Source organism: Phocoena sinus, chromosome 16 (genome assembly GCF_008692025.1).
Source record: "Phocoena sinus isolate mPhoSin1 chromosome 16, mPhoSin1.pri, whole genome shotgun sequence".
Lineage (NCBI taxonomy): Eukaryota > Metazoa > Chordata > Mammalia > Artiodactyla > Phocoenidae > Phocoena > Phocoena sinus.
Genome location: NC_045778.1, coordinates 7,796,966 through 7,821,491, shown reverse-complemented (window position 1 = coordinate 7,821,491; position 24,526 = coordinate 7,796,966). Strand labels below are relative to the sequence as shown.

The 24,526-nt window shown below is 44.9% G+C and overlaps 1 protein-coding gene and 1 pseudogene across 6 annotated transcripts in view; both read right to left on the bottom strand.

Moving 5' to 3' along the window:
• Positions 1–11,417: 11,417 nt before the first annotated feature.
• On the bottom strand, positions 11,418–14,874 carry LOC116741702 (annotated as a pseudogene).
• Positions 14,875–15,014: 140 nt separating this feature from the next.
• MTR (5-methyltetrahydrofolate-homocysteine methyltransferase) overlaps positions 15,015–24,526 on the bottom strand; it is a 117,743-nt gene continuing 108,231 nt past the window's right edge. For all 6 annotated transcript variants that reach the window (XM_032608645.1, XM_032608641.1, XM_032608642.1 and 3 more), the window contains 6 exons: positions 24,264–24,419; positions 22,557–22,753; positions 19,503–19,703; positions 18,612–18,804; positions 17,051–17,163; positions 15,015–16,597 (listed from right to left, as the gene is read on the bottom strand). In XM_032608645.1, the coding sequence (XP_032464536.1) occupies positions 16,511–16,597; positions 17,051–17,163; positions 18,612–18,804; positions 19,503–19,703; positions 22,557–22,753; positions 24,264–24,419 (947 nt within the window). In that variant the 3' untranslated portion in view covers positions 15,015–16,510. The remainder of the gene's footprint in view (positions 16,598–17,050; positions 17,164–18,611; positions 18,805–19,502; positions 19,704–22,556; positions 22,754–24,263; positions 24,420–24,526) is intronic.

Here is a 24,526-nt window from a genome sequence, read left to right as displayed (position 1 = left end):
AATTGGAAAAGAAGAAGTAAACCTGTCACTGTTTTCAGATGACATGATACTATACATAGAGAATCCTAAAGATGCCACCAGAAAACTACTAGAGCTAATCAATGAATTTGGTAAAGTAGCAGGATACAAAATTAATGCACAGAAATCTCTTGCATTCCTATACACTAATGATGAAAAATCTGAAAGAGAAATTAAGGAAACACTCCCATTTACCATTGCAACAAAAAGGATAAAATACCTAGGAATAAACCTACCTAGGGAGACAAAAGACCTGTATGCAGAAAACTATAAGACACTGATGAAAGAAATTAAAGATGATACCAACAGATGGAGAGATATACCATGTTCTTGGATTGGAAGAACCAATATTGTGAAAATGACTATACTACCCAAAGCAATCTACAGATTCAATGCAATCCCTATCAAACTACCAATGGCATTTTTTACAGAACTAGAACAAAAAAAATCTTACAATTTGAACGGAAACACAAAAGACCCCAAATAGCCAAAGCAGTCTTGAGGGAAAAAAATGGAGCTGGAGCAATCAGACTCCCTGACTTCAGACTATACTACAAAGCTACAGCAATCAAGACAATATGGTACTGGCACAAAAACAGAAAACATAGATCAATGGAACAAGATAGAAAACCCAGAGATAAACCCACGCACCTATGGTCAACTAATCTATGACAAAGGAGGCAAGGATATACAATGGAGAAAAAACAGCCTCTTCAATAAGTGGTGCTGGGAAAACTGGACAGCTACATGGAAAAAATGACGTTAGAACACTCCCTAACCCCATAACAAAAATAAACTCAAAATGGATTAGAGACCTAAATGTAAGACCGGACACTATAAAACTCTTAGAGGAAAACACAGGAAGAACACACTTTGACATAAATCACAGCAAGATCTTTTTTGATCCACCTCCTAGAGTAATGGAAATAAAAACAAAAATAAACAAGTGGGACCTAATGAAACTTAAAAGCTTTTGCACAGCAAAGGAAACCATAAACAAGACAAAAGCACAACCCTCAGAATGGGAGAAAATATTTGCAAATGAAGCAACTGACAAAGGATTAATCTCCAAAATATATAAATAGCTCATGCAGCTCAATAGAAAAAAAACAAAAAACCCAATCCAAAAATGGTTAGAAAACCTAAATAGACATTTCTCCAAAGAAGACATACAGATGGTCAAGAAGGACATGAAAAGCTGCTCAACATCATTATTAGAGAAATGCAAATCAAAACTACAATGAGGTATCACCTCACACCAGTTAGAATGGGCATCATCAGAAAATCTACAAACAAGTGCTGGAGACGGTGTGGAGAAAAGGGAACACTCTTGCACTATTGGTGGGAATGTAAATTGATACAGCCACTATGGAGAACAGTATGGAGGTTCCTTAAAAAACTAAAAATAGAATTACCATATGATCCAGCAATCCCACTACTGGGCATATACCCAGAGAAAACCATAATTCAAAGAGACACATGCACCTCAATGTTCATTGCAGCACTATTTACAATAGTCAGGTCATGGAAGCAACCTAAATGCCCATCGACAGACGAATGGATAAAGAAGATGTGGGACATATATACAATGGAATATTCGGCCATAAAAAGGAACGAAATTGGGTCATTTGTAGAGACGTGGATGGATCTAGAGACTGTCATACAAAGTAAGTCAGAAAGAGAAAAACAAATATCATATATTAATGCATATATGTGGAACCTAGAAAAATGGTACAGATGAACCGGTTTGCAGGGCAGAAATTGAGACACAGATGTAGAAAACAAATGTATGGACACCAAGGGGGTAAGTGGCAGGGGGGTAGTGTTGGTGGTGTGATGAATTAGGCAATTGGGATTGACATGTATACACTGATGTGTATAAAACTGATGACTAATAAGGACCTGCTGTATAAAAAAATAAAATAAAATTCAAAAATTGTAAAACAAACCTGCCTTTTTTTTTATGTGGAAGTTTTGTCTCTTGAGAATCTAAAGATAAATCAAGTCTAACTGTCTTTAAAACCAACAATCCAACCCAACATTGACAAAAAACATTAGACTTTTGTACCCAAATAAGCAAGTGGATTCTGCTTCTATGGATGTTCAAGTTCACAGGTATTCTCATCTGTAAAGATACCCTGCACCTGAAAAAAAAAAATACGTGTAAAAATGTGCTACTCAGCACTCTCACGGTCTGCAGATTGAAACAGCCTTTTGGATAGCAGTTTCATTAAACACACCAACAGTTTTCAATGTAATGCTCCTTTGAGTAATTCATTCTTAGGACGTTCTCAGAGATGTGGACAAAGGTGTAGTGTTCATTTATGCTCACACTTTTGTAACCTACAATGGTAAAAAGTTAGAAAGAGCCAAACGTTCCACAAGGAGGAATGGTTATATAAGTTATAGCATGTATTTAGAATAGATTGTTACATAGGCTTAAAGAAATCTTTGAAGAATTTGATTTAAAACAAGGTGGGAAAAAAGTAATATAAAAATAGATATGTGTAAACCATAACGAGACATCACTTTACACCCATTAGGATGGCTATTATCAAAAATAAAATAAAATAACAAATGTTGGCGAGAAACTGGAGCCCTTGTGCACTATAGGTGATAATGTAAAATGGTACAGCTGCTGTGGAAAACAGTATGTCAATTCCTCAAAAAATTAAACATAGAATTACCAAATGATTCAGCAATTCCACTTCTGGCTATATACCCAAAGGAAATGAGAGCAGGGGCACAATCAGATATTTGTACACCAATGTTCATAGTAGCGTTATCCAAAATAGCCAAAAGATGGAAGCAACCCAAGTCTCTATCAATTAATGAATGGGTATACAAAATGTGGTGTATTAATACAATGGAATATAATTCAGCCTTAACAGGGAAGGAAATTCTGACACATGCTACAACATGGATGAACCTTTTAGACATTATTCTTAAGTGAAACAAGATGGTCACAAAAGGACAAATACTGTATGATTCCAAATATATGAGGTACCTAGAGGGGCAGATTCATAGAAACAGAGAGTAGAATGGTGGTTGCCAAGGGTTGGGAGTAGGGGGAGAGGAAATAGGGAGTGACTGTTTAATGTGTATACAGTGTTAGTTGGGGAAGGTGAAAAAGTTCTGAAGATGGATGGTGGTGATGGTTGCATAACAATGTTAAGGTACTTAATGCCACAGAGCTGTGGCACTTAATCACTTAAAATGATTTAGATGGTAAATTTTATGTTATGTATATTTTAACCAAATAAAAAATAACACTGGTACATGGATATATACAATATGTGTATGTATATTATATATATAATATGTATGTGTAGTGTATATAATATGTATGTGTAGTTTTATATATACAGTAACATATAAGTCATATTATAAAAGGTATGTGGTAAGTAGACTGATAGGTACAAAAATTGATACATTCATCATATATTCATTTCCTGTCACTGCTATAACAAATAACCATGAACTTGGTGGCTTACACAACATACATTTATTCTCTTACAGTTCTGTGGGTCAGAAATCAGTATCACTGGGCCAGGATCAAGGTGTCAGCAGGACTGCCCTCTTTCCAGGGGCTCTGGAGAGAATCCATTTCCTTGCTTTTGCAGCTTCTGGGAGCTGCTTTCCTTGGTTCATGGCCCTCTCCTCCATCTGCAAAGCCAGTGGCACAGTGTCTTGCTTCAGTGGTGACTTCGCCTTCCTCTTCTGTGTCAAATCTCCCCCTGCTTCCCTCTTCTAAGGACAGGTGTGACTGCACTTAGGCCTCACTGGATTAGCCAGAATAATCTCCCCATTTCAAGATTCTTAATCACATCTTTTGTCATATAAAGTAATATTCACAGGTTCTGGGGACTAGGACGTGGATATCTTTGGGAGCCACTACTCAGCTTACCCACACATGGATGGACAGAAGGAAAGAAACAAGAAAAGACTATGGAAAGAAATATAATAAAACATTAATACTAGCTAAACGGGGATTATAGAATCATGAGTTGTTCTCCTCTGCATACTTTTATATAGTTTACAAGCTTTTTGCAATGAACAAGTTTTATAATGAAAAATGCTACCTATTTTCATATGAACTTTTAAAATAATGCAAATATAACGTAGTGTATTTGGGGTGCTTTTCCAGGTGTGCTGTGGATTTCACTAAACTACCCATCATGTCTGATAATTCTCCTCATGACTGGAATAATACATTTGTAAAACGTCAAACCTGTAACAGGAATATTGTCTATAATTGTAGAACCAAAATAAGTTTCCCACTTATGTCTATTCAGGACTCAATCCCGTCAAAATTAAAATAAAATTTCTATAAAGAGAAGGTTAATGTACAGAAATGTGATGCTACATTTGATAAGATACTTGACAAAACCCAAATCACCTTCTCTTAATTAGCAATGGCCTTGATTTGCACCCAGTTGGCTCATCCATGATATTTATAGCTCCCTCTGGAAAATTCCCCATATCACCACTATTACATTGCTTGCCCCTGAACTCCCCTTGTGCCTCTGGTATTCATAATTAGAGTCACACACATTGTCTATAAATGAGGTATGTCTGATGTGGTGTTGCATTCATTTTTCCGTAAAGCATGGAGAAAATCAAACATCTCCCAAGGGTCTTCATTATCATTCTTCGGTTAATGAAGATTTTTTATGTTAAGCCAGGCACATGCTGGATGCCTTCTGTGGAGGACTTCATCCCAGCTCCTGCTCTATCCTGCCAGGTGAGTGCCAGCATCACTGTCATCTTAGAGAGGAAGAAGCCGCAGCTTATAGAGGCCATGTAGGTTGCCCAATGTCACCCAGCTAGTAACTGTTGGAGGTGTGGGGGGAAGGCATTGGTGAAGAGTACAGAACTTACACTACAGCTAATCACACACTTGTCCACTGAAAGACAAAACCATTCACCTCAGGCCAGATGGTTCATTTACAAACACCTAACATCTGCTCTCCTCAATCTCTTCAAAGTTTCAAAACATGCAAAGAAAGCAGAAGAGATGGCTCTTGCCCTTTTATTTTTTAAGTTTATTTTATTTATTTTTTAAAAGTCTTTATTGAATTTGCTACAATATTACAATACTGCTTCTGTTTTTTTTGTTGTTGTTATGTTTTGGTTTTTTGGCCCTGAGGCATGTGGGATCTTAGCTCCTGGACCAGGGATCGAACCCGCACCCTCTGCACTGGAAGGCTCTAGAGTGCAGGGTCAGTAGTTGTGGCGCACGGGCTTACCTGCTCCGCGGCATGTGGGATCTTCCAGGACCAGGGATCCAACCTGTGTCCCCTGCATTGGCAGGCGGATTCCCAACCACTGTGCCACCAGGGAAGCCCCACCTCCTCTGCTTTTGAATCTGCAGTGAAGGATGTTCAAGACGTGAATGATACAAAGTACTGGAGGGAGTCAGTTAACTACTACTCTCCATGAGGCCCGGGAATGTGACTCATTGCATACCCAGCCCTTAGAACAGGACCTGGCCCAATAAATGTTTGATAAATGAACATATAAATGAATGGATTGAATGAATACGAATGAAGGCACAAATGCCATATGACAGTAAATTCTTCCCCTCTTGGGGATCTCAGCCAAAGCAAAAGGAGAGGTAATTTGCGCAATCAGCATTTTCTCTCTTTAGTATCATCAGCATTGTTTGAGCTCATGGGAAAAAAAGTTTAAAAGGTAGATGTAAATGGTTTTTCCCCTATTATAGCAAATTTTAGCAGTACAAAATAATCAAAGTTTTTCAGATTTTTACCTTTCAGGAGTCAGCAAAGTGGCCTGTATTCGTAAAATCAAAGTGATTGGCAACACACCCATCCCACTAGAGTAAGCACCCACGTCTTTTCCCTACAGAAGGAAGGCTTGGTCCCACTAGAATCCTTTCCACTCTCTCCCCATTTTTAAGGCAGTCATGACTCCGTTATTCTTTCCTATATTTCCCCTGGCTCCCCACCCTCAAATGTGCCCACAAATGGTGGCTACTTATACTGCCATACCCTTTGTAAAATTCATTTTTGCTCTCCACCGTCCAGAAATCTCAACCTCCCCACCACACACTTTGTGAGTCAAAATTTAACGGTGGCATCCAAAGCCAAACCTCACTTTTCACTTAATAAAACCCAATAATTACTGTGCTTTCTGAAGTCAGATCCTCCTACTAATCTGATACAAACCATCTAAAATTAGCGTTTTCCTTCTCCCTCCATGTCAAGGGTGCTAAGTGACTCAGCCCTGCCAGGCACCAGCCCCTTCAGCTTCCAGGGTCTGTGCTGACACCCCGTCATGACTCTCTCTCTCTCTCTCTCTCTAGTTTAAACCATGTCAGCCTTGGCTCTTTTGCCACAGATGAGAGCAGAAGATATTCTGTTATCTGACAACGGGGGAAGAATTTCTCTTCATCTATTTTCTGGTTAAAGGAAAGGAATCACCCTTATCATCCTTGGGTGGCCAGCCTTCAAATACAGTAATTCGCATGGTAAAATGTACCTAATACTGAAGCTCTACTGAATTTTCATGAGTCTTGGATGATGAAGGCTCTTGTGGGAATACTGGAATACTTTTGGCTCATCGTTATGAGTATCACTGATCACTGAATTTAAATTTTATTGGTTTTGTAATTGTATTTGTATAACTCTATTCTGGTTTTGTATCAGTATAGGTAAAATAAGCTTGAGGAATTTATCCCTGATTTTATGACAGTACACATGCAAGCAATGTCATAATAACACTATTTTAAGTCATGCTGCAGGGGAGGGGGGATTGTCTGTGAGAACATGTACTCTTTTAAAGGGGTCCAGGCTTGAAAGACACTGATCTACATATGCATTTCCTTTTCAAATAAATTTGCTGCTTTTGAATCTTATTACTGGTTTAACAGCAATATCTATGATTTCATTCTAAATATATTGAGTTTAGTATCTCAATAGCAAGTAATTCTAAGAAACAGCTAAAGATGATGACTTCAGCGTGTACTATATATTTTATGGTGGCTGAATTTTATATATTACAGTATGTATTATAAGATTTTTAAATTAATGTGCTTTTCACTCAGAACCTCAAGGTGTTTATGTGTATTCATGCATTTTGCATTCAAGTAAGTGAAACTGAAAATCTGGATTTTATACTCATTATTCAAATATAACCTATATTAATAAGCCAAATTACATGAAATACAAATTTCAGAAAAAGTATCTTACTGAGCTATTAAAGGTTTATCAGTGAAAATAAAGAGTTTTGCAAATACAGCAGACAGTGCTTTGGCCTAGATTTCAATACTGGTCCTCTGTTGCCAGGTACTTAGATTTCTTTCAATTCTTCTGTTTGCCATCTTCCTTGAGAAGAAGCTGATCTTGGTTATAACAATTGAGGAGGCTAGCTTTACACTAGGGGGAGGAAGAAATCCTTTCATCATACTCCAGGAGAGGCTGTCATATATAGAAATCTCCGCATCTGTATCATCTTCCTTTGCTTTTGCTAAGATCCACCCAATCTTCCACCAACAAATGTTTGTGTAAAACATATTTCTCCTCTAGGTTGAGGTGTTTTATATTTAATCTCCGAGGAGAGTTCACCTTTGTTAACATCAGTCTCTTCTGAATTTTCCTCAGTCTTTCATCTCAAACACCATCATCCATAAATTCTGCATAAATTGAGATAAGAAGATGCAAACGTAGCCAGAAGCCTTGGGAACACTTATTATCTGTCTCGTGCGCTCATTTTCGGCAGGGGCAGTTCACATGTCTTTGTCGCTGCCACTTGGTCCCTGTATCTCCCGAGACCTAAAGTATTTTTAATTAATGATATTTAACACTATTCGCCAAGACAACTGGATTTCACATATTTGCACTGAAAACACGCACAAAATAAATGCCTCTTCTTTCCTCAAAGAGGATTATGTCTCATGATTAAAGACAGGTAACCACTGAATTTCTTTCAGATAATCTGGAATGAAATGTCACTTTTCTCTATTCTGGTTTCTCTCTGGGTGAAAGAACAAACAGAACTGTAAAAAGTTCAAAGTTCTTTTCTCAGCTGCTGCAAGCTTCATACTCTGTAGGTTGCCATATGTATTTGCGTTATGGAAGGCAAAGACTGTGAAAAACATCATTCATGAGTCTGTCTGGTTTTTGTTTCTTCCATTTCATGGCATATCTGCTCTCAGGGTTCTCAAAAATCATTTAACCCAAGATCCTTTCCTAGACAACAATTCCAGAGATTGCTTGTTTTATGAGTCTCCAAAAGGCTATAATAATACTTAAAAGCAAGGGAGGAGGCAAAAGATATCTTTGAAAATTACATTTGAAGAAGCGAGAATGTAAATGGAATTAGCTACTCCAAGTGTTGAGAGATGTGACCAAGTTTAGGGGTTAGTTCACTTAAGTGCTAACTTTTCACTCGGATTATTCAAAATAGCATCTATTTCAAGTTGGAATTGTTGCTGAGCTAACCTTTTTTAAAGTACAGTAATATTTATATCTTTGTTGTAAAAATTCAAAACAGTGCAGAAAGAGTGAGAAATATCCAAACCATGAGGCCCTCACCGCTGGTTCCCCAGTCCTATTGCCCAGAGGGAACCACTTAAGATATTTTGTGGGGCTTCCCTGGTGGTGCAGTGGTTAAGAATCCGCCTGCCAATGCAGGGTACATGGGTTCGAGCCCTGGTCTGGAAAGATCCCACATGCCAAGGAGCAACTAAGCCCATGTGCCACAACTACTGAGCCTGCACTCTAGAGCCCATGAGCCACAGCTACTGAGCCCATGTGCTACTGAAGTCTAGAGCCCATGCTCCGCAACAAGAAGCCACCACAATGAGAAACCTGCACACCGCAACGAAGAGTAGCCGCCGCTTGCTGCAACTAGAGAAAGCCCGCACACAGCAATGAAGACCCAAAGCAGCCAAAAATAAATAAAATAAATTTTTTAAAAAAGATATTTTGTGTATCTTCGTAGACATTTTCACTGCATGTATTTCCTTAACACACACACACACACACACACACACACACACACACACACACACACAGAATCATAACATACTCTCTGTTCTGTAATCTGATAATACATAGAGCTGATCAATAGCAAGTAAGCCATTGATAAGCTATTGTAGTGAGGTGGTTTTTCTGCAGGGCTGCCAGTGTGTTGCCTTCATGGGCAGTAAAAAAAAAAATTGTGAAGATTGGTGTGGAGGGTGCTAGGGCTTTGATGTCCCAGAGCCTCTTTCTGAGCAAGAGAAAATCATCATGGCTTCCCCTCTGCTCACTTAAAAACCCATGTACCGAACTACATGGCAGGGGCTGAGTTAGGCTCTGGGGACTCTGAGCCCAGTCAGAGAAGCACGGCCCTTGCCCTCGTCGAGCTCTCGGTCTGCTCTCCTTACAAACCACTGTTCCCAGGAAAGCATCTGCTCATCAACTCTTTCAAGCCAACCTTTACTGAGTACCTATCATGAACCAAGTGCTATTTTAGACACGACAAAGATGAACAAGGTTCCAAACCTACCCTTCAGGATCACAGTCTAAGGGAGAGATTGATTACTGTTACCAAAAGAGCACCGTGAAATACGCATGATGCTATTAAGGAGGTAGGATGAGGTGTGACTTCACTTAGCCCTGAGGGGGGGGGGAGGGGAGGGGAGGGTTGGGAAGCTTTCCTGAAGCCCCAGGGTGGAGTTGGGGTGAGGTAATTTCAGGTGGAGGGGACAAGGCAAGCAGACACCTCTGTCAGGACATGTGGGGAAACGGCAGCATTTTAGGGCTGCTGGAGCGTGTGGAGCGGGGTCAGAATGTGGAGCGCTTTGCACACGTCTGAGGACTTCGGGTATATCCAAGACAATGGGAGGAAGGGGGGCTTGTTTAGGCAGAAGGATTGGGGTGGGCTTAAAGAATCACAGAGCTCACTCTTACAGCTGTAGGAGGCTGGGAAACTAACCCAGAGACTGTGGCAGAGGGGTCCAGAGGAGAAATGATGAGACCCTAAGCCAGGCAGGGGTATTTAGTGGGTAAAACTATCTGGGTGTGAGAACAAATTGGATGTGAAGTTTGAAAACAATGGGCGGGTTTCTGGGACTTCCCTGGTGGCACTGTGGTTAAGAATCCACCTGCCAATGCAGGGGACACGGGTTCGAGCCCTGGTCCAGGAAGATCCCACATGCTGCAGAGCAACAAAGCCCGTGCGCCACAACTACTGAGCCTGCGCTCTAGAGCCCATGAGCCACAACTACTGAGCCCGTGTACCACAAATACTGAAGCCCACGCACCTAGAGCCCGTGCTCCGCAAGAGAAGCCACCGCAATGAGAAGTCCACGCACTGCAACCAAGAGTAGCCCACACTTGCTGCAACTAGCGAAAGCCTGTGTGCAGCAATGAAGACCCAACACAGCCAAAAATAAAATATAAATAAATAAAAAAATATTTAAAAAGGGACTTCCCTGGTGGCGCAGTGGTTAAGAATCTGCTAGCCAATGCAGGGGACATGGGTTCGAACCTTGGTCCAGGAAGATCCCACGTGACATGGAGCAACTAAGCCTGTGCACCACAACTACTGAACCTGTGCTCTAGAGCCCGTGAACCACAACTACTGAAGCCTGTGTGCCTATTGCCCATGCTCCACAACAAGAGAAGCCACCGCAATGTGTAGCCCCTGTTTGCCGCAACTAGGGAAAGCCCACTCCAAGCAACGAAGACCCAACGCAGCCAAAAATAAATAAATAAACATAAAAGCTAAATAAATAACCAATCAATTCTACCTTCCCACCCCACCCTCTTAAGATAACCAAGTAACCTGCCTCTCCTCCCCCTATCTTCAACCCAGCACAGCTAGTCCCCACAACGCCCCTGAAACTGCTCTAGCGAAGGTCACCTGTGAGAGGGGTCCCGTTCCCAGAGTCCTCGGCAGCACTAGGCTCCGTGGCCAGGCCTTCAACTCTCTCTTCCTTTGCTTTGCCTGACGTGGCCCCCTCTCCCGGTCTCCTTTACCCCACACGGCGGCTCCTCCATTGGCTTCCCCACCTCCCCGGTCCCTGGTCCTAGAATCAAGTTCCATCTTCTTTTCAGATGCAATCCCGTCTGCACCTCCACCTCCACGTGGAAGTCTCCCAGTTCTAACGCCATTCTTCCAAAATCCCAAAGTCAGGTGTCCAACTGCCGGTATTCAGCCACAGGAAACTTGTCCAGAGCTCCTTTCTCCTCCCCGCTTATATTCTCTGCCTGTGTCAACGGTGCCACCAGCGATCATCCTCCAAAGCCCGGTACCTGGAGCCACGCTTAGCTGTGGCTGGACAGGGCACAGATGCTCCACTCTCTGTCCCCACCTTTGCATTGCTGTGCACTCTGTCCTTCCTTTCTTTAAAAAATACATTTGACACACACAAAACATTATCTACAAAGTCACCATCCCAGATTTTGGCTTATTATTCCCTTTTTCCTTTATTATTTTTATGTTTAATGCATTACATACAACATATTTAATACATACAGAATTCTACGATATACATGAGTTATAAAGCATAATAAACCATAAACCTACCATACAACCTAAGAACGAGAACATTACTAATAACCAGCAACTACCCATGTGTCCGTTATCTGCTCCCTCTGTTTCCCTCTCAGAGGTAAGCAGTAGGTTAAATTTTGGTTTAGCATTGTTTTGTTTTGTTTCTTACAGTATAGTTTTGCCATTTATGTATGCTTAGACAATGTACTGTTTGGTTTTGCTTGGTTTTGAGCTCAATAAAAATAGTCTCAACCATACCCTGGGACTTGCTTTTTTTTTCTTAATATTTTCTGAGATTCATTCTTATTGTCAGGTATAGCTGTAGTTCACCTCTTGTCACTACAGAATAATATCCCGTAGTGTGACTATACCTAATTTACTTAAACATTCTCTTGTAGACAGAATGGCATTTCAGTTTTTCCCGTTATTAACTATTATGAAGATGTTACTATAACCATTTTTGTACACACCTGCTGGTACACAAATGTAAGAGTTTACTGGATACACAACTGGGAGGTGGAGTCATAAGCTAGATCCTGAAGTATGCAAATGTTCACCTCTGTGAGGTGTAGTTGTTTTCTAAAGCCGAGGTGCCTGTCTACACATCCACACAATGATGAGCTCACATTCAGCACCTGGTGCTGTCAGACTCCTTAATTTTACAAATCTTATGGATATAAACTGCAAGCTCATTGTGGTCTTAATTCATATCTCCAAGGTTTCTAGTTTCTACTTATTTATAAGCCCTATGTATTTCCTCTTCTTGTGAAATGTCTTTTCAAGTTTCTTCTGTTTTTCTTTTTTTTTGTACTAATTTTTTTTTATTACTCAAAAAGGGTTCACTTTTAAATACAAAAGCTAAATAAAGCTTTCTGACTCTGTGCTTGTACTTTCAACACTTTCACAACCATTTTCTGCTCCTCAATAAGGAAAGTGTGCTCGATCCTGTCACAGACACATTTAGCACACATGGAACCACCATAGGCCCGGCTGACATGTTTTTTTGTTTTAGACAATCTCACAAGAACTTAAAGTCTCACAGTGCAAACTCCTTGAAGTCGGCCTGAGCATACGCCACAGGCGGATATTGGTGTTTTCCTAATCTTCTTGGTATAAAGGTAAACAATTCTATTACCAGGGGTTCGGGACAGGCTGGTTTTGTTAGAGACTGTATTGTAGGACAGCCTACAATTGTATGTCAAACGCTGGACCATCCTGAATGCCTCTAGATACCGTCCCCGGAAGAGGAAGGCTATTTTCTGTTTTTTTTTTAAAAATAGGAATTCTCTATATATTCTGCTTACTACTCCTTTCTCGGTTAACTGTATCGTAAATGTCAAGTCTTGGTTTGTCTTTCCACTACACTAAATTGTTAGCTTAACTTAAGTGCTAGTTTTAATATATTTGATTTAATCATCTTTTCTTTTATGATTAGCATATGTCTCAAGAGATTCTTTCCGGCCCTAAGGTTTTTTTCCATGCAAACATTTAAGTATTTGCTTTTCGTAATCAAAACCTTAATGTATTTGGAATTGATTGCTAGGTGAGGTATGAGGCAGAAATCCATTTCATTGTTTTCCATAAGGATAACCGTTATTCTAGCACTACTTATGGAGCCACGCTTCCTGCCCCCACTGACCTGCCATGCCACCTCATCACATCTCAAAGGGCAGCATATACACCTGGGCTATGTCTCAGGCTCCTTAGCTCGCTGCACTGCTCAGAGCGCCTGCTTCTGCACCACATACAACACAAACTCTGTAATAAAACTTACTGTCTTGTAAAAGGTCCCCTCAACCTCCTCATTATAGTCAGAAGCAGCCAGCCATCTTCGTCCTTTGCTATTCCACAGATGTTCAGATATCTGCCTGTCACATCCAACAAAACGTCTTGGAATTTCTGCTGGAAATGGCATTGAATCTGTAGAACATTTTGGGGAGGTTTGATACCCTTACTACCTTCATGAACAAAGATACTGTAGTTCTTCATTTGTTTCTACCTTGCTTCTTCATCTTTATCCTTCAAATCCTCAGTCAAGCCTTAACCTAAACACTGCCTGCCTCAAACATGTATTTTACCTTCTCAACTAAAAGGAGGACAAGCGTGTCTCTCGTGCAATTTTTTTAGATAGCTGCAAGAGTCCAAGAAAAAGATGGGGTGTGTTTGAGGTTTGTTGCTGAGTACACTGAGAATTCGAGAAGAGTAAGATGACACTGGTTTGAGACACACCGAGTCTTTGGTGTGATTCAGCACAGAGGAGTCTGGATAGATTGCCCACTGAAACTGTATGACTAAGAAGTTAACTAGTGACAGGCTCATGAGGACCAGGCTTTAAACGGGCAGAGGAAGAGAAAACTATGAAAGTAGCTAAGAAATTACAAGAAACATGGAAGGTAAATCAGAAGAGTGAAGTCAAGGGGGAACCAGGGAAAGGAGATTTTTGAAGAAGTGGTTAATATTGCCCAAAGCCAGAGAAGAAAGACCACTGGAAAGGCCATGGGATCTAACAATTAAGAGGGCACTAATGACAGAAGAGATGGGTAAAAAAAAACAACAACAAAAAAACCTAACTTCACTGAGTTAAAGACAGTATGGGAGGAGAAGGTGGTTGGCACAGAGTAGACACTCGGATATTTGTCGAGGACAAGCCTGAGAGAAATGGAAAGAGGGCAGACTCTTCTCTAAATGAGCTCAGCTGTGAATAGAGGGAGGCTGACAGCAGAATATCTCAGATGAGAAACAGGGCGCTGTAGGACCTGACCTCAACCACCATCCTACACACCAGCCTCCACGTTACAGACAGCAGGGTGAGCAGCAGAGTAAGGAAGGTTCCGAACAAGTGCTTCTTTAGAGGGAAAAAATAAAAATGGGATCCCTAATGGAAATGATGAGAGTGAGTGAGTGGATGTGAGAGCCACGGACGTTGATGACAAGGAGAGGTTCTGGACGTACCTGCAGAGACACAGAAAAGACCCCGGCTGCAGAATGGTCACCTGACATGAACTAAGGGGTTTTCAAGCTATATTCTATATTCTTTAATGAATATATAGGCACTTGAACTTGCACAAATTGTTTTTGTCTTTAGATAAAAGGCATCCATCATGGGATTAGATCAACAATACATTTAAGGAAGCCATTCCAACACATAACTAGGTTGAGAAAAGATATGGTACATACTTAATGAAACTGGGAGACTCTTAGCAACTGTAATTCGGATAAAATACATTAAAATATTTGGAGGGGGTTATTCTTTCTTAAAAAAGGATGTGCCACCACCTAGAATAACATACCTGCTATGGAAGAGAAAATAAGTCCTCCACCTGAGCATCTCGGGGAAAATGAGTCCCCGTCTCAATCTAGCACAGATTAAATGGACCTAAAGAAAGCATATAATTCTCTTCACTTTAAGGGCAAGCGATGCCTAAGAAGGCATGTTACTCTGCAGGTAAACATGTATATGCTACAGTTATGCAGGATTATCATTTGCTAAGTTTTTTTTCCCCTTTCACCTCCAATGTACCTGAGTGTATATTTGATAACTGCTTTGGGGCAAGGCCAGCTTACATCATGAGGGGAGGGGGAACTGTCTCACAGACAATGAAGGCTGATGGTGCCTATGACATAGAGAGTAGCTTCTCTCTCCAGTCACTGTGTTCAATGGGGCTCTAATCTCAGAAAGGGTACCTAGTATATTCAACACGGTCGTTCCCATATGCATTTCCCCAGTATCTTTTCACCTCCATTAATCTCTTATTCCCTTTCCATGAGCACCTACCCTGTGCTGAGCTCGGGGACCCCCTAGAGATCTCTACAGAAGCTCCCGTCTATCAAGCTCTCACTGTGCGCCGCAGCCCATGTCACCTGCCTACGTGCATCATCTCCTTTAAGCCACACCTCCTGCCTGTGAGGGAGGAGCTAGTCTCTCTTATCTCCATTTCACAGATGAGAAAATCGTGCTGACACTTCAGTTGCACAGCAAGAATGCGGCAAACCTGAAATGCGAATCTGGGTGTGTCTGACTTCAAAGCCCTGGCTCTTAACCATCTCCCTGCGATGACCACAAACAGGTCCACATGCTGTTCCCATATCGTGCGAGTCTGGAGCTGGGGCAGCGCCGAAAAGGAAGAACTGAGTGGAGTGATGCCGCTCACCTATCCACGCTGCACGGACACGCAGCTGAGCCGAGAGCCTACTCAGTTCCGGAAGACAACCCAAGGCTGTTCACTACCCTTAGCGGCCACTCTCTCTGCCCACCTCCTTTTTCCCCCCTCAGGGTGAGGGAATATGAGATCACGAGAGGACAAAATGCTTGGAGAACGTGACTGTATCTGACCTGCCAGGGCCAGCAGCAGCCTGAGTACCTCTGATAAGCCGGTGGGGAGAGCATGCCTCTGGCCACAGGGACTTCTGCAGGCGTCTAATCGAGGCTTCAGAAAAGGAGGTCTCGGGAGAGAGAGCACAGTGATGCTTCTCCCCTGTCAGAGTAACCGCTCTAACCACTCAGGACAAAATGCCCCGTTGCTCACAGCATCACTCTGCCACAGGGTCACATACCCCTATTCAACTGACTTTCAGGCTTTTCTCTGAGAAAGAAGAAAGAAAGAAAAAAAGAAAAAAGAAAGAAAGGAAGAAATGGTCTCCTAGGTCTGGGGTAAAAATGAAAAAAGCAAGTTGACTTGCTTTGAAATGCAAAAGACCTCCATCTCCAGCTTGTCCTAGTCCCGAGGGACCGGGGACCCCCCCCCCCGGATCTTGCTCACTGCTCTTCATTCAAAGTCCCCTGGGAAACAGTTGCTTGTTTTCCAAGAACTGTAGGAACACTCTGTTCTTCCACAAGGTCCCACCAAACGTCCACAACCTGGAGCGGCACAAAGGTCAACCAGATGCAGATAGGCTCGCGGCCGCTGTGCTGTTATTATTAAGGCACTTTTGACTGTGTTTCTTTGAGGAAACAAGTATAGACAAGGTTAAAAAAAAAAAAAAGAAGTTATTCTGTATCATATCCCAGAATGGGTCCCAGCCATTTCTCAACCTCGGCCACAGACATGCTCTTCCTCAAAGCATAATCCTCAATCTGCAAAAGATTAAAAGTAGTTTATTAAACCAAAATGATAAGACTTTGTGAACTCAAGTTTACACAGCATTCGCCAAGATACATTAAGTACGTTTTATGTCTTTTGCCTTAATAGTAATCCACTGAGTTAAATAGAAACAGATATCTATCTATTCATCGAGGTGCCTTATTTTCCGGGCAGAAAAACAACATGTCATATCTACCTCAGGCTGAGAGCCTGGCTGGGGTGTGTGTGTGGCAGGGGTGTGGGAGGGTTGGTCTCTGTGTAAACGGCAGGGCGAGAAATGGGGCAGTGGGCTGAAATCAAATCAAGACATAAACTGGAGTACATTTCTTCATCCTTTCGCTCTCATTTTATTCTCACTCACATGTAAAATAAAACAGGTTTAACAGTTCCATTCAAAACAAGACAGGCATCTAGAGATGCCACACACAATGAAACAGCTAACCTACCTGATCCTTGGAAATTTTCCCCACGGCAAAATATCTGGACCTCAAATTGGAGAAGTAAAGGCCGGATACTGCTGAAGCAGGTGCCATGGCCAGCGATTCTGTTAACCTAATGCCTGGGGAGAGCAGCATGGGGAGAAACGTTAGTTTATTCAGTGCTGAGACAGGCCTGCCAAGTGGTAGGCTCCCAGTATATTCTTGTTTACAAGTGAATGAGAGTGAGCTTGTGCCTTCCCGGTGGACACGTAACACAGCATGAAAGATGTGAGCAGATTCGTCTAGCAAATTCCCGCCGAAGGGATGAACAAATTCAGGATGTGCAGATCTCCTCTAACCTGGGGGGAGAGGCCTGGAAAAGACTCTCTACATTCTTATGCCTGCCCTCCAAGATCAGCCATGGAGGTTACGCCTGGGCCTTCTAGACAAGGACTCCAACCCTGCAGATGGGGACACCACCTGGACCTCCAAGCGCACCTGTGAGGCCAAGGCCACTAGGGGAACGACAGCCAGCCAGGCCCCATTGAGGATGAGCCCACACCAAGGCTATCTAGTCTACGCCATTCACTTTCTGGACAAGGCAACGGAGCGACGTAAAGGCTCGGTGCTTTGCCAAAGATCGCCCAGCTGGCTTACGGCAGAAACGGGTCCCCAAGTCCCCGTCTCCTGTCTCCTGGAGCCGGTGCCATCCCTGCCAGCCCAGATTCAATGAGCCTCATAGCTCTTCATGTCCATCTACATTCCTTTAACGTCTTCGGCGTGGATGGCACGCTTTTGATGAACTCCACTGAAAACAGTACACTGTGTTCACAGTGGTGTAGAAGTAAAGAGAGAGGGAGCGGAAGGGAAGGGTGGGAATTCTGTGAGACGAGGGTCCAGAGACACTCCTAGAAGTGGTGGAAGGAGAGAGTGACGTGAAATACATTATTAAAGGTTACAAAGGTCACTCAATAGTGGAGAGACTGAAAACAGTAACACGCGTGTAATAGGAAAATGGGGCAGAGGATGTACAGGCTGGTGTGAGTCAGCTAAGCTCCCATCTATTATAGGTGAAAAGAAAATAATGAAAACTGATAAACCTGAAAATGGTGATAAAAGACCACTACTCAACAATAATTCTACAGGGCCTCCATGTGCACAAACTGAAATGAGTTTCTTTTCCTCCTGTTAAAATAATAATAATATATGGGCTTCCCTGGTGGCGCAGTGGTTGGGAGTCCGCCGGCCGATGCGGGGGACACGGGTTCGTGCCCCGGTCCGGGAGGATCCCACACGCCGCGGAGCGGCTGGGCCCGTGAGCCATGGCCGCTGGGCCTGCGCGTCCGAAGCCTGCGCTCCGCAGTGGGAGAGGCCACGGCAGTGAGAGGCCCGCGTACCGCAAAAAATAATAAATAATAATAATAACATGGAGGTGAAGGACTAAAACACACTGCTGGAAGTGAGAAACGATGGGATCAGGGATTTCACTGTAAGCCTCTCTGTGTCTCCCACCTGCTCCATCCGCACGCCTTCCCTCAGCTACCGTGTGTGTAACATGAGGCAGGATGCGCGCCTGCCCGGTGCTGACCTGTGTGCCGCTCCACATCCGCCAGCCTCCACATGGTCAGCTTCTCGGTGTGGTCGGGCTGGCTGGGGTAGCCGGGCGCCGGCCGGATGCCCTCGTAGCGCAGCCTCCGCAGGTCGGCCACGTCCAGCTGCTCGCTGCCACAGTAGCCCCACAGCTCCCTGCGGACCCGCGCGTGCAGCTCCTCGGCGAAGGCCTGGGGCGGAACACGCCGTCGGATGGAAGCGGGAGCCCTTCTCCTGCCCTCCCTCCTGCCCTCCGTCCCGCCCGCAAACACACCTCCCTGACCCGACAGCAGGTGGGGGAACCGGCGAGAGGGATGGGCCGGGGGCTCAACCCATCTGTACTGTCATCAGCTGCTCTGCGGCTCAGTTCTGGCCTCAGCCCGGGCTCTCAAGGATCATATTCAATGATCCGAGGATCCGAGGCCCTTCAGACCTTTCTCTGACGCTCAGGCTACAGCTTATGGTGGCCAGAAGGAGGAGCGGGGACCATGACAGCAGCCAGTGACTCTGCTGTGAGCCTCGGGAAAAGGGGAGCAGCTCCCACAGCTTAGGCTGCCCCACCAGACAGAGGAAGATGAGGGATCTACAGGCGAGCCCAACATCAGAACGAGAAGCTCTGAAACAGAACCTGTTTGGCTTTTTGCAGGGTCCTCTGGAAAACATCAAATCACAAGCACAGGGCGACACCAGAACCAAGACAATGAAGTCAAGGCTCCACGGGCCACTCCAACTACAGCATCGCTGAAGGCTACTCTGTGCCCAGAGATGAGGCGTGAGAGTGACTCGAAAATACAGGATTTAAGAGTATGTGTGCTGTTAGAGCCAAACACACACACACGCACACGCACACGTGCATGCGCACTCTGGCCTCAGGGCACCGCGGCTCTACCTCGGCCAGCCGGTCCCCCAGCGCCTTGACCATGATGCTGCTGTAGTCGTCACACTCTTCCTCGTAGGCCTTGCTCAGCTCCTCCACCCCGAAGCAGGCGACGGCAAACAGACCCAGGTAGTCAGGGACGCCCGAGTGCAGAGGGGCGATGAAGTCCGAGAGGCAGAGGTAGGGGTCTGCGCTGGCAGAGTCCTTCTCGGCCTTGAAACACAAGGAGTGGGCAGAGTGGCCATTAGCATGGAATTGGCACCAACACACAGAGAAGAGCAATCGAGCACCTTCCAAAGAATACAGCTTCAAATGGGGCTGTCTGTTTTGTTCACTGTTACATCCCCAGCACTTAGAAGAGCGCCTGATATGTAGTGAGTGTTCAATAAACGTGTTGAATAAATAAATGGAACGAGATTTTTAGAAAGGTATGACATGAAATGACATACACAGTCGAGAAACCAGTTAACTCGCTCATTCACACACTGAGCAAACATTTACTGAATGCCTACAGGAACTGGAACCCTAAATATTCATATAAAAAGGTTTTCTTTTCCTCCACAAGTGTTTTCAATTCAAGACCCACATTAAATCCTAAAGTTATGTTCAAAAGGGGTCCACTAAGTGTGTAAGCCTCTACTTTACATCGACAGAAGCAGTTCAACAAACGGCTAAGGTCAGCAACACAGGGCCACGTGCTGTCCACCACAGGCGGTGGGTCAGGGGATGGCTAAGGACACTGCTGGGCTGGCCTGAAACCAATCAAAAAATTGAGCAGGATCTGCTTCTGGGGTTCTCTCCTCAGGCCAGGTGGCCACCCTCGCCTGCTTTCCATCTTCAGCTGATGACTGACTTATCCCTGCTACTGAGCTGACAAATAGGGTCTTACACATACTTCACAATCAACACGTTTGCTGAGAAGGTAAATAACAAATGACTAATATTTACTGAGTGCTGACTGTGTCAGGCACTGGTCTTGGTGCTTTATACGAATTAACTAATCCAATCCTCTCAACAACCTTGTGAAGTAAGTGACACCACCAGCTCCATTTTATACAAGAAATCCAAGGCAGCGAGAGCTTGAAGAACTAGTTCAAGGTCAGACAGTGGCAGGCCCATGGGTCTGATCCACAACCAATGCTCTTGACCACTATACAACACTGCTTAGGACAGATCAATTAATGAGCAGTCAACCCAGAAGCTTCACAGCTATTTGCTTGCCAGCTCTGGAAACAAGTACAGTCTAATCGACACTGGGCAAAAAACAGTTAAGTGGCTGCAGACAAGAAGGTATTTGATAAAGGCAAGTGGAAATGTCACAGAGCCAGGGCCAGCTATGCAGGGAGGAGCTGCCTTCCACTTGTACTCTGCCCAACAACTGTTCTTTGCTAACAAAAGCCAGGAGATACAAAGTTTCCCAGCACCACAAGGAGAGACAGGTCACAGAGCCACACAGCTCTTTAAAATAGACAGCGATCAGAACCACTCAGAACAGAAGACTCCCGGAGCAGTAAGTCACTGCAGCCAGAATTTTGCAGCGTACTGGAAAAAAGCACATCCTTAGAAATAGCTATCTGGGTAGGTAATACATGTACTTTGAAAAGTCATTATATTAAATGCCCTAATACAGTCCCTCACAGACTGCCTGGACATGAATGGTGTTGGATGTAAAAAGAGGTCAGAGGACACAGGACTTGAAGGATGGAAATTCAGGCCAGGGTGGAGGTTTCTGACCTTAATTACTTCTTTAAAAGAAAAGTCACCAGTTCCCTAGTGAGGAGGGGCTAGAACTTAACATTAGAATCCTCTTGTGCTCTGAGGTGTCTGAGCCTGAGTGCACGGAGTGAGGATGCACCAGGCCTGGGTGCACACAGTAATGGTGTAGCTGTCCCCGTTTAACTTGTTATGGTACTGTTTAATGTCCCAAGTTTAAGGATTCTCTCAGACGTTGTTATAGTTAAAACATCTGACATTATGAATTACATTGTGATTATGATTAAAAGCAATACTATCACTCCTGAATGACTGAAAATGGTAATAAGACAATGCGAGAATCACTTGCTACTGTCCTTTGTTAATGACTGGTGAATTCTGGCTCCGATTCTTGATCAGGGCAGTTTTTTTTTTTTTTTTTTTTTTTGCGGTACGCAGGCCTCTCACTGTTGTGGCCTCTCCTGTTGCGGAGCACAGGCTCCGGACGCGCAGGCTCAGCAGCCATGGCTCACAGGCCCAGCCGCTCCGCGGCATGTGGGATCTTCCCGGACCGGGGCACAAACCCGTGTCCCATGCATCGGCAGGTGGACTCTCAACCACTGTGCCACCAGGGAAGCCCCAGCTCATTTTTTATAGCAGCTAAAGGGACATGCTTACAGATTTGCATGTTTAAAGGTGGGGTCATACGAGAGGGAGCCGTGTGGAGGAGAGCCTGTTCTATGACCCGGGAGAAGCCAGTGGCATGAGAGAACAGCCATCGGGGTGTGGACAGGCTGGGCTCTCCCCTCCGAGCCGCGCAGCTCAGCGCACTCTCCATCAGCTTTCGTTTTCACCTCTGCAAAATGGAAACATATAAACTGCCCGACAACAGGTTGTGTGGAAATGAAACAAGATGGTCCATTAAGTGCCCTGCTAAGCAGCTGGCCCCTGGCAGACATCCAGCAAATGTCTGCTCCCCCCCCCCCCCCGCCCCCGCCGTCTTCGCTTTGAGAGAGGAGCCGCCAGCCTATTTTAATGACAGGCCCGGATGCAAACCAATGCTCTTGAGCAAGTGAATGTCCACCTGTGCATGACCCCCCGAGGCAGCAGCAGTGTTTCTCCTCACCCATCCAACCCCGACAGGAAACACCTCCCTCCTGCTGGTGCCCGAGAGGCCCAGCTTCTAAACCCACACTGGCCCCTTCTCTATATCGCAAATGCCTTGGGCTCGGGGCTCTGACTGGTCATTTGGGGTGAGGTGGGGCAGAGCTATGCTTACACGAAGTTCAAACTTACACCATTCTTATTTATGTTTTGTGAGTGCTTAAAACAAAGAGTAGGGCAATGTGTCCGCTGGCCGCACGGCCTCCGCACCTGCTGCCTGAGTCCGTAGAAGGTGGCGATGGGCTCCACGGCCTGGGGTGCCGCGCCCTCCGCATACAGGTGGATGTCGTCCTGGCTGCTCTGCGCTGGCCAGAACCCAACCACGCCCCTGGCGTGGAGCTGCTTCTGACTAATCAGTGCCTGCAGCATATTTTGGGCATCATCATAGACTTTTTTGGCTTCTTCACCTGTTAGGAAAATATCGTAAAAATTCACTTAGAGATGCCAATAATAACCAGCAAAGAATGCTTCTTTTTAAAACTACTACCTCTCCTCAGTCATCTTCTCTCTTCACCCCTCTCTCTTCCCCTCAAATACTTTACAAATCAGTGTTTGCCATCAGCAACCCCAGGTGCATGAGCTAAGGGTTCAGCAGTTCTGCTAAGTGCGGCTCCCGGACACAGTCTGCTTCGCCAGCTCAAGCCACTTATTTTTCCATTTAACAAAAGGCAGAGAGCCAGCTCTTGGCTCCCCGCAGCAATGTGTCAGACAGAGAGCGAGACAAGGCAGGCCAGACCCTTCCACCACCACGTTCCTCGTGCACAGACAGCTCCCCTGACCTCGCCGTGACCCCTGGGGGTGCAGAACAGCCTGAGGAGTGGAGTGTGGCTTCAGTGCTGCTCCTGGATGGCCCAGCCCAGGGCCCGTCAGGCCCTCACCTGGCTCCGGCGGGAGCCAGCAGGGTTAGGGTTAGGCTTTCTGGGCCTGGCCAGCCCTGCTTCAGCCACTCAACTGCTCATCTGTGATCACCCGGGAGCAGATCAGAATGAGAGGCCCTTGTCCACTGCTGCACCTCGGCTAGCCTGGGAGCCACTGAGTCACAGCACCTAACACGCACCCCAGGGCCCCCCCAGGAAGTGGGCAAGGGCCACTCTCCCAGGCTTCCCTCAGCCCTAACCCCACACACCCACCAGTCCACCCCCCACCTTGCTCTGAGCTGGCTGTTACAGAACCCTTTGAAGGGCTTAGTGTTTCAGTCCCATGTCTCTGGGGGCAGGGCTGACAGCGAGACGCAGGGCTAGCAGTTTATCTATCAACTAGCTTGTCACCCCCAGCCCCTCCCCAGCAGGCACAATAGCCTCCTTGCCGGTCCCCAAGTCAGCCCACGTGTCTGTGCCTTCCCACTCGGTCTCCTCGGCCTGGAGTGTCCTTTTCTTCATCACCACCTCACATGCCCAGTCCCAGGCCCAGTAGCTCCCACTAATCTTCAAAAAGCAGTTCAAACACCACCTCCTCCAGGAAGCCTCTCCTGATGTCCCACTCTGAGGTCTGTCTCATTTCCCTGTGTCCACAGAAGCTGGGCCTTGGTCCCGCAGCAGGAACGCGTCCTGCTGTACGGGAATCACCCTCCAATGCTGCACCAGCCAGCCAGGTACCAGATGGCAGCGATGATACATCTTCTTTTTGATACATTTTTCTTTTGTTTATCCCCAGTGCCCAGCATGTAACTGATGTCAATAAACATTTAGTAAAGAATGGATAAATGAAATGCGAAATATAGTCAGTAAATAAGGACCAACCCAGCAGATTACAAACTGTCAAAGAGCCGAGCGGATGGAACAGTACCCTACATTATGTCATAACAGTAAACTCTCTCCTGCATAATCCACCCCGCTGCTCACCACCTATTCTTGTCTTCAAAGTCCCAAGACCATGTCTCGGATACCAGAGCAGGATGGAAGGACTTACTGAACTAACCTACAGCTTTGTCGTCAAATATCTTGGGAAAGCCTCGGTTTGGGTATTTGCCCCGGAGCTGCCAGACATCGAAGAAAGGCTTCCAGTCAATGTAGTCCACCAGCTTCTGCAGGTCGTAGTCTTCAAAGACTCGAGTCCCAAGGAATGTGGGCTTCACTACAGGACAGAGTGAGAGGCGTGAACCCTGGCACCAGCCTGGGGCTCAGTGCCACTCATGCCTAGTGCCGCCTGCGGGAGGCCTTCCCGCTCTGTTGGCTCCCACG